The sequence below is a fragment of the Sinocyclocheilus anshuiensis genome, unplaced genomic scaffold, assembly GCF_001515605.1.
Source record: "Sinocyclocheilus anshuiensis isolate Anshui unplaced genomic scaffold, SAMN03320099.WGS_v1.1 scaffold334, whole genome shotgun sequence".
Taxonomy (NCBI): Eukaryota; Metazoa; Chordata; class Actinopteri; order Cypriniformes; family Cyprinidae; genus Sinocyclocheilus; species Sinocyclocheilus anshuiensis.
The window spans coordinates 1,216,424-1,225,526 of NW_015546055.1; the positions used below are offsets into that span (position 1 = coordinate 1,216,424).

The following is a 9,103-nucleotide window of genomic DNA, read 5'->3' on the forward strand; positions in this document are numbered from 1 at the left end:
TTTAACATATTTAATTATTGCAGGTTTGCGTCATATTCTGAGTTTGCATTTCACTGTTTTAATTCATTTTGATGAATAGCAAATCAGTTTTTTGGGAGTGGGATGAATTAATGCACATTCACGTTTAGTCTAGAAGTACGTCATGTTCACACAGCGCACACAACGCCTCTGCACTTCCGATTTCTCCCAATATGGGGACAGGAGACTTGTCAGTCAATAAATGGGAAAACAAACTGGAGGGTTACAAATGGACGCAATCTAATTTTTTGATGAATATTCAATCTGCTATGTCGTCACTGGAAGGGTAAGTCAAATGTGTTGTTAGCTAACATAATCGACCCTAGCTGTCCTTGTAGGTAGCCAGCATAGCTATATCACTGTGAGTACAGTAGACATCATAAATGTCATGAAATCTTATCCGTTTAATCCCAAATTTTGTGTTGGTTAGCATGTTTTATTGCAGTGAACCATTTTAGTCGTCTATCGGGATCCTTAGGAATACGATAAAATGATTTCCCCTTTGCTTTATTGGACAATCGCGTATATATATATAAAAATACGACATTGCGAAAATTGCGACATTGGCGTATTATATATATGAAAATGTGTATTTTTGAATTAAAGATAAGTTATAGATTTAATATGGGCTGCTTTTGGTGCTTGACACTTTTTTTTATTGGTCATTTTGTGTGTTTTACGAATAAGATAGACTACAAGGTTAAGAAGCTTACTTAAATGTAAAATGTTTTTTCTCTATTTTGCAATAAAAGACGGCTTCCCTTATTGATCACGTCTCGGGTAGATTGCATGTTTTCTTGCACGGCTGGATGTTGGGCTCATGAAAAATAATCACGTAGTTTGTATTTGCCAAAACTGATTTACTGAAGTCAAAACACGGACGGAATTGGCGGTAGCCAAGTGGGAGCGACCAGCCGGCTGAGGATTCTGCAGCCTTCTTCAAACAGTTATGTTCAGGATTTTCTGATTTACTTAATGAATACTGTGTGAGGGGCAAGAAACGGGCCAAGGGAGGTCACGTACGGGACACATAAATTAAGCCCAATATACAGGACGTCCTGGCTAATACGGGACGGTTGGCAACCCTAGCTTTCCCCTGCCTGTTCTGGCATCCTGGCGCACAGCAGCTGTCCACCATGTTGAAATAGTAAGGTTTGTAAGGTCTAAATAGTCTGGTTTTAAATTATTCTTGTACAACTGTCGATACCAATGCTTTAGCGCTCTCCTGATTGCCTGCCAAAATGGTGGAGTTTAGAGTGCGTGACGTCAACCTCCGGAGCTCTATATGTTGTATGGCTTTACCCTAAATGTACTGCAGGTTGATATTTCACACAGTCTTGTGATGCAGTGCAGATAGTATGTAGATACTGTCTGGTTCTGCTGCTCTGTAAAGCGGAAGGCCGGAAACGAGAACCGAGCAAGCTGCATCTCCCCATTCACCAGCATTTTAGTGAGCTGTTCACTGCCGCAGCTGATCAAACAAATGATCAAACAACAAATGATTCTCTCTCATCTTATAAACATTGTGCAGTGGTATTATGACATGACTATAGTAACCGTGAAGACCATAGTATAGATCAAAGTACCATAGTACTACCACAGTAGTTTTTTAAGGGTTAACATACAAAAATATATCTATATAAATTATTATAAATAATATGATGATGAATAATACTACTTTTATGATTAAACTTACGGCACAAAGAGGTTGTAGAAGTTTCTGGTGGTGGGTGTAGTGGAAATGGAGGCGTAGCATCTGTCCAGCAACACAAAGTACCTGTGAAATACATAATAATTGTCAACTTAAATGCAAAATTGATTAATTTACTGCCATGATGAAACTCATTGAAACAGGTCTTACTGGGAGGTCAAGTTGGTGGCCTCCACTTGCACAAACACATTTGTCCTCAGCTCAATACCGAGGGGAGGCATGATGAGAGGCTCTGTGTAGTTTATGTCCTGAGAAATGAAAAGATGTTCAGATAAATGAATATAAAGCATATGTCTCTAGCTGATCTGATCAATAGATGCATGGAGATTTAGGGACTGACTTTAAAGAGTCTGAGACTCAGAGTGCTGATGAAACTGCCATTGTTGTCTTTTACTGCAATCGAGGAGGCCGACCTGTGAGAAGACAGATCGAGGTTAAAGTTTACCTGAAAAAGCCCACAATCACTCAATGTGGACAACCCCGAGACTAGACGTGTGTGTATATGTGTCATTGTATCTCTCTATTGTGAATATAATTTCATCTTCCTGTCCTTTGAGGACAACAACGAGGATAAACCAATTGGATTTAACATGTTCTTAGAGAGTGATACTACACCAAGACACTTATTCCCCAGTGAGTTTTGTTCTTTTATCCTTAGTAAATCTTAGATCTTAGACCGGGTATGCTATAACATGACAGAAAATTAGCGCTTACACATCCACCCGAGTGTTGTTGATCAGGTACTCCAGAGGATAGGCACATGAGTAGTAGTACTTCAGCTCAGCGTTATACGTCACAGTGCCTGTTGTGATGTCTTTCGATTGTACAATTCCACTGATGTTGACCGTCTCGATATTGGAGAAGTCCGAGAATACTCCTGTCCCTATACTCCTTATTGTCTGGAGAAAAGTTAGGAATTAATTGTATTTAAAGCCATAAAAACAGACTGACCCTTTAGTTTTGACTTTGAATAATAAATTAAGTTATATGATTTTTGAGGTATAACTTTACTTTGATTTATAGCTATTACTCACAACAAAGTTGCTACCGCAGGCATTGGTTGAGTTAAGCGGGAACCTAAATCGGGCCATGGGAGGTAAGACTGTAGTATCGAGGGTCGCCCTGCAATCTGGGTTATTCATGACTTTGTTGAGGATTAACTCTGATTCGTTGTAGCCGGTGTACATGACAGGACAGAATTTGATTGCCACATTGATGTACTCCGTTCCACAGTCTACAGAGATGTCTGTGTACTCTGTCGTGACAAGAACGACAGGATTAGTTACAGAAAAACCAGTATAAAGTCTTACTTGAGGCAAAAAAAACCCCACTGAATCTAATAAAGGTTTTGTTAATCAAATTGGACAGAATTACAAGCTTGAAAACACCCGCAGACATATATCAAAATAAACCAATTCAAATAATTCTGATATTTTTACGATGTAAACAAGCAATTCATTCTTGTGTGATTCAGTCAGAAATGAAAACTATACCTGGACGTCTATATTCTGATCCGCAGTCACTCAGCGCTAACTGAAAGCTTTTGTCTAATTTTGTAGCTAGGAGTAAGAGGAAGATGTTGAGGAGAAATTCTTTCCTGCTGTTTGCTGAACGTGAACCTGTTCATGGAAGAAAATACACCATATTCAAAATCAGTTAGTCACCATTGGTACATCCCGGGAGCTCGGCGCATATCCCACAGTTACACGTCCTAGGACACGTACGCACCTTGGATCATGCTTGTGGTTAGTTTGGGAATCCTCTGCCTGTGAGATCTTCTGAACTGTGGTGTCCTTTTATGGAGCGCTTTCTTTTGTGGGATGGGAATGAAATAAGGTCAGAGAGGTTTGGTGTATCCACTGTTTGGGACCAGCCCTTTTGTGAATAAAGTCCCGTAGTTGACAGCCTGAAGGCACTTGCTGAAACTCTACACAACGTGGGCCTTCAAAGACAGGCAGGTGACAATGGCCTGTTTTTTTTGTCTACTTAAACATGGATACCCTTGGCATCTTAATACAAGACCTCAAGGAGTAAGTGTCGTGCCTCCGGGGAGTAGCGACAATACAGCAATGGCTCTTTTCACCTTAGTTTAACACTGTACGAAATGTCAGGAACCCTAGCAACACAAAAAATAAGGATGATAATGCAAACACACATGATTTACCAAAAGGGAGTCTTAAGCATGTGACTGTTTTGATGGAAAAACCTGACAGGGATAGACAGCTGAGTAAATTGTTTGGTGTTGTTTATTTCTGTTTTTCGTGGATTGTCAGTCTCCATGGTAACATTGTTTTCTTTGGACAAGGTGTTCCCCGAAAACCATATATGACTGTTTTAGCTTAGCCATTGTTGTCTAATTTCTTCAAAATGCTAAAGGAAACTACTCTTGACATAACAGTTGAAATATACGGAATATTACATTAACAAAACCTGACACTGTAGAAGGGTTTTCAGGGTTTGTCATGACAGATACATTAAATAAATATTAATAATTGTAATAAATTAAGTTATATGATGAAAACCAATAACAATAGTAACAATTTTAAGTAATAATTATTAGATAGATCTGTCTGCCTTTCTATCTATCTATCTATCTATCTATCTATCTATCTATCTATCTATCTCATAAAATATGTGTATTTTGTGTTTTTGTAAGTTAATTTTTCATACAGGTATGTTGACAAAACTGTTGCAACAAGTTACATAAGAATGATTTGGCAAACTAGAAAATTAATTCTGTCTGTGTTTCATAAATTAAGCCCACTGGGCATTATTGGATAACCAATTAAATGGATCAGAAATCAGACAACATGATTACAAGGGTGAGTAAAGCATTCATTAAGCACATCACAGTGCATTCCTGGGCTTTGTTTTGACTATCATCCCTTCACAGTAATATCTCAATCGAGTCTTGAGTCACTTACTGTGTGTAGTTTGGTTGATAGCTTGACACCCAAAAAAAGATACAAATACAAATAATACCAGATGTTCCCAATTAATGCTTATTTAGTCACTTAACGCTTATACACCAACCATACTCATCTAATGCTGTTATCACATATATCAAGAGGTCCAAAAACAGGGCACGTTTGATTGAAGGGCAGCCACTGAGTGTAAACACTGTTAAGTGGTGTGAAAAGGTCAGTGGATTACTCTGTAATGAGAGGGCTCTGCTTTAAGCTGCAAACTAATCACTTTGTTTCAGCGTTTTTTCTTTTCATTTTTAGTGTGATGAGCCACAGATCCAGATAAATCTCAGGTGAATCTGTGGGGAATCACAGATGGGTTTAATAAAGCGTAAGCATGACCCCTGCCCATGTCACATGTCAGCAGTGTGATTCCTTCCTTCCAAACAGATTTCTTATTGGCTATACTTTCACTGTTAGGGTCAAATCATAGGTTAAATGACATGAATATCTTTAAATCATAATTCTCATTTACTGCTATTTCTATTGTATTTTTGAATATTGGAAACTTTTAATTGGCATAACTTTCACTTGTAGCTTCCATTTTAATATAAAACAATATATCATTTATTTTTCTAGGAAATATGATGTTCATACACACCATTCAGGGTTTAGGGTCAGCATGATTTTTTTTTTAAAGAAATGTATACATTTGTTCTGCAAGATTGCATTAAATTGATCAAAAGTGACAGTAAAGACATTTATAATGTTACAACAGATTTTCATTTCAAATAAATGCTATTCTTTTGAACTGTCTATTCATTAAAGAATCCTGAAAAAAACTATCAGTTTCCATTAGGATGAGAAATATTTCTTGGGCACCAAATAAGCATATTTGAATTTTGAAGGATTATAGTACATATAATAAAAATGTATATATAATAAAATAGTATATATAATACAAAATTTAACAAAGATATAACAAATTTATATTCATGTAATATATATAATTTATTTTCCATTCAACTAATACTGCTTTCAACACCATTCTGTCATTAGGATTCAGAATAGCACTTTCTGTGTCAAAGTTTGGGCTTGTATGATTTGGAGTTTGTGCTCTCAGGTCACTTCCAAATCAAAAAAACTAATCCTTGTATTCTATGCTGACGCTCAACCCTTCTTGATGGCAGATGAGGAGATTTTCAGGAAATTCATGTCAGGAACAAAGGTGGATTTTTATTAAAGAAGGTTATAGTCATATGTCACTATGGAAACCATCCAGCTTTGAAATCAATACTATAATACTCTTACATAAAGCACACTGACAGTAATATGGTAAAGTAACGGTTTCAGAAGGAAATGTCATTATGTTTTGATATATACTATGGTACCTGAATGATTACCATGGTACTGATAATATATATCTTGTTTAGAGCTCAGCTCAGGGGAGGAGGAATTATTCTCTGAAGGATTGTTTGTTTTTCATATCCAGAGAGGACATTATGTGTCTCATCCCTGCCCTTCTGTACCCAGAATTCTTCAGATTAAATTGAGCCATTCATTTATTCTGCCACAATCCCATTAATATCTGTCACTGATGTCACAGATAATAAGCCTGGAAGTCTTCAAAGGTCTGATATGGATACATGCTCTTTGTTTAGCTGGCATTATGGTGGTTACTAAGATTGTGAAGAGCTTTAAAAGCGTGCTTTCTTCAAAAAGACAATAATGGATTGTGATCCCTGTGTGTTTTGTAATTACTACAGGGAAATCTGCAAATAAAATATTCAGACACACATCTGAATTTACTTTATTGTTAAAAATGAGGGGGAAAAAAACTCTACAAAGTAATACAAATGCGTGTTTGGGGGATAATATCATGGGTTGTTAAATTTAATTAAATTATCTTGGACATAAATTCCATTCAAATATCTTCAATAAAAATATAAAAAATAGCTAACACTGAATATTAGAGTATGTGAAACTAACTGCTAAGACTTATTACTGTTCAGTGAGTATCACTGAGACACATGAATACTAATGAGTAAAAACAAATAATTGTTTTAAATTAATTAAAACTAAAAATATCTTAAATGGTCTTCTCATCCACCTCAATCACATAGCATAGTGATCTAGGTTGCTGTTCGCCTTTACATTTGTTTCCTATGGTCTCTTTCTCAGCTCTTGTAACTCAAACTAATTATTATAGCGAGTAATGTACTCTGAATCACTGGTGTCCCATGATCCTTTGTGCCGTTGTGATGAGTAGACTCCTCACTTTCCATCCTGTAGCCTCTAATATTCTCACTGAACTAGAAATATGTGTTAGGCAGGTCTATTAGATACCTTTGCTTATGTCCTTCATGTAACTGATCTTAAACCCTGCAATAGTAAAGCAAGGGGCTGATGTATTAACTTTAAGCTATGCTGCACCAACAGATCTGGATCAATTGACATTTAAAATTAAATACAAGTAAAAAAACAGTTTGTTGCTCTGTTGATCAGTTAATTTACAAGTGCAATTAAATAAGTTTGTTAAAAATAAATTCTATTCATGTTTGTGTTACACTGTGTAACTACGATCACTTTCAATATATTGTATTATTTTGGTGGTTCAGGGTTGTTTTCTAGACAGAAACAAATTGTGGTGCTGTCATGTAGTGGTGTAACAATCACGTCTTAAAGTATGAAATAATCAGAGGGATAGTTCACCTAAAAATTAAGCTTCTGAAGATTCCAAACCTGTATGACTTTCTTTTCTTTGCTGAACACAAAAGAAGATATTTTGAAATATATTTCATCTGTTGTTTTCCCCTACAATGAAAGTCAGTGGGGTCCAAAACAACAGCATTGGACCCCATTGACTTTCATTTTAAGGATAAAAAACACTAGAAACCTTTTGAAAATATCTTCTTAGTTCCACAGAAGAAAGAAAATCATACAAGTTAGGAATGACGTGAAAAATGAAAACTATCCCTTTAAAGCCAGAAATATACTTTACACAAGTACATGAATGCAGACATGAGAACTTGGCCGTTAAACCAGATGTGTTCCGCTAAGTTGCTATCAACACTGACTTTAGCTAGCTTGCGTACCAAGACTGGGGTTAAACTGTCGCTCCGCCATGACAGCAATTGACCTGAAAAAGAAATCTGAGCGTAAAAGCAGATAGTTTTAGATGTAGCTCCACTTGCAGCAATGATGAGAAAAAGCATTTGCGTTGCACAATCTGTTGTAGCTAGAATCGTCTGCCTTCATGTACATGCATAGAGCATGTTCGGGCCTAAAAGTGCACTTGAAAATTTTTGTTTATGTTGGGCGAGTCTTCTTGGACTTATACTGACACCTAGTGGTGTGGATGCAGATTTATGCAAAATCAAATGTTTTCAGTTTTAGAAAGGCATTATCAGCCATGACTTACTTATTTAATTAGTGAAATCATCCAAAAACAAGAGACGTTACAGAGAATATTGTATAATATCGGAATTCCCGTAATTACAAGATTCCAACTTGTAAAAAGCATTCACGTCCTCGTAGAACTCGTAATTACAATTTGTGAACTGGGAGTTTTCTGAGAGCTACGACTTGTACCACATGACCGCTGTACCACCTGACCACTGCAGGCTGTGTTTAGGCGTTGATAGTGTTGCCATAGAAAAGCATAATTCCGAGTCCGAGGACGTGAACAGCTCCGAGTAGAACGTCACGTGCTGTCATCTCGAAATTACGGTAATTACGATATGGCATGAACGCAGCATTATTCAGCTGGTCATGTGATCTCAACATGGCAGCCCCCAGATTTGTTTGGTCTACCAGTATGACTAAGAATCTCATGTGAGTGTACATGATTTTGTCAAAATTACATTTATTTATCTGTAAAACATTTTAATGAGGAAAATATTACTGAGTGCATCTTTTAATGGCGTTATTCCTGATTATTGTGTGCGTGAGAATCATTTCCAATCAGAGTTCAGCCTCTTATGGTTTAGGATTGTGTGTTATGCAAATTTACAATGATGAGAGTGTCTGTATTGATGCTTTGTGACCAAAAATAGGCAGCTGTATTTAGCTAAAGGCTGTGTAGAGTGATATTATGATATTATTTCCCTGTATACTGTATGATTGTGTGTAACCGAAGATCTCCGCACACAGGTATTGTTGTATTGTTTAGCTGACCGAACAGCCGTGTGTGTGCGTTTAGCTGAATGCTGGGTTGTGAGTTCCTGACAGGGGTGTTGGTGGCATATATTTCCCTCTCAGCAGTGACATAGACAGGATGAAAAAACACATGCTCATAACGGCGAGGATCGCGATGGCAGAAATCAAGGCACTCGTCGCTGAATTCATTTTGAATGGAGGGCTGTTTAACTGTGCTGAAACACACACATACACAGAGTGTTAGGAAGACTTCTTACAATATGTAACCCACCGTTCAAACTCTATCGCACACTCTTTCTTTCAATCCTCT

The 9,103-nt window shown here is 37.0% G+C and overlaps 2 protein-coding genes across 2 annotated transcripts in view; both read right to left on the reverse strand.

The window, feature by feature from the left end:
* The window catches only part of LOC107699269 (zona pellucida-like domain-containing protein 1), a 5,726-nt gene extending 2,241 nt beyond the window's left edge, over positions 1 to 3,485 (reverse strand). Inside the window, exons 1-8 of the mRNA XM_016500475.1 lie at positions 3,458 to 3,485; positions 3,223 to 3,348; positions 2,764 to 2,984; positions 2,444 to 2,628; positions 2,070 to 2,142; positions 1,880 to 1,977; positions 1,715 to 1,795; positions 1,321 to 1,489 (exon numbers count right to left, since the gene is read on the reverse strand). Of these exons, the coding sequence (XP_016355961.1) occupies positions 1,321 to 1,489; positions 1,715 to 1,795; positions 1,880 to 1,977; positions 2,070 to 2,142; positions 2,444 to 2,628; positions 2,764 to 2,984; positions 3,223 to 3,348; positions 3,458 to 3,467 (963 nt within the window). The 5' untranslated portion in view covers positions 3,468 to 3,485. The remainder of the gene's footprint in view (positions 1 to 1,320; positions 1,490 to 1,714; positions 1,796 to 1,879; positions 1,978 to 2,069; positions 2,143 to 2,443; positions 2,629 to 2,763; positions 2,985 to 3,222; positions 3,349 to 3,457) is intronic.
* Positions 3,486 to 8,583: 5,098 nt separating this feature from the next.
* LOC107699252 (zona pellucida-like domain-containing protein 1) overlaps positions 8,584 to 9,103 on the reverse strand; it is a 5,600-nt gene continuing 5,080 nt past the window's right edge. The window contains exon 10 of the mRNA XM_016500448.1: positions 8,584 to 9,008. Coding sequence (XP_016355934.1) covers positions 8,833 to 9,008 — 176 coding nt within the window. The 3' untranslated portion in view covers positions 8,584 to 8,832. The remainder of the gene's footprint in view (positions 9,009 to 9,103) is intronic.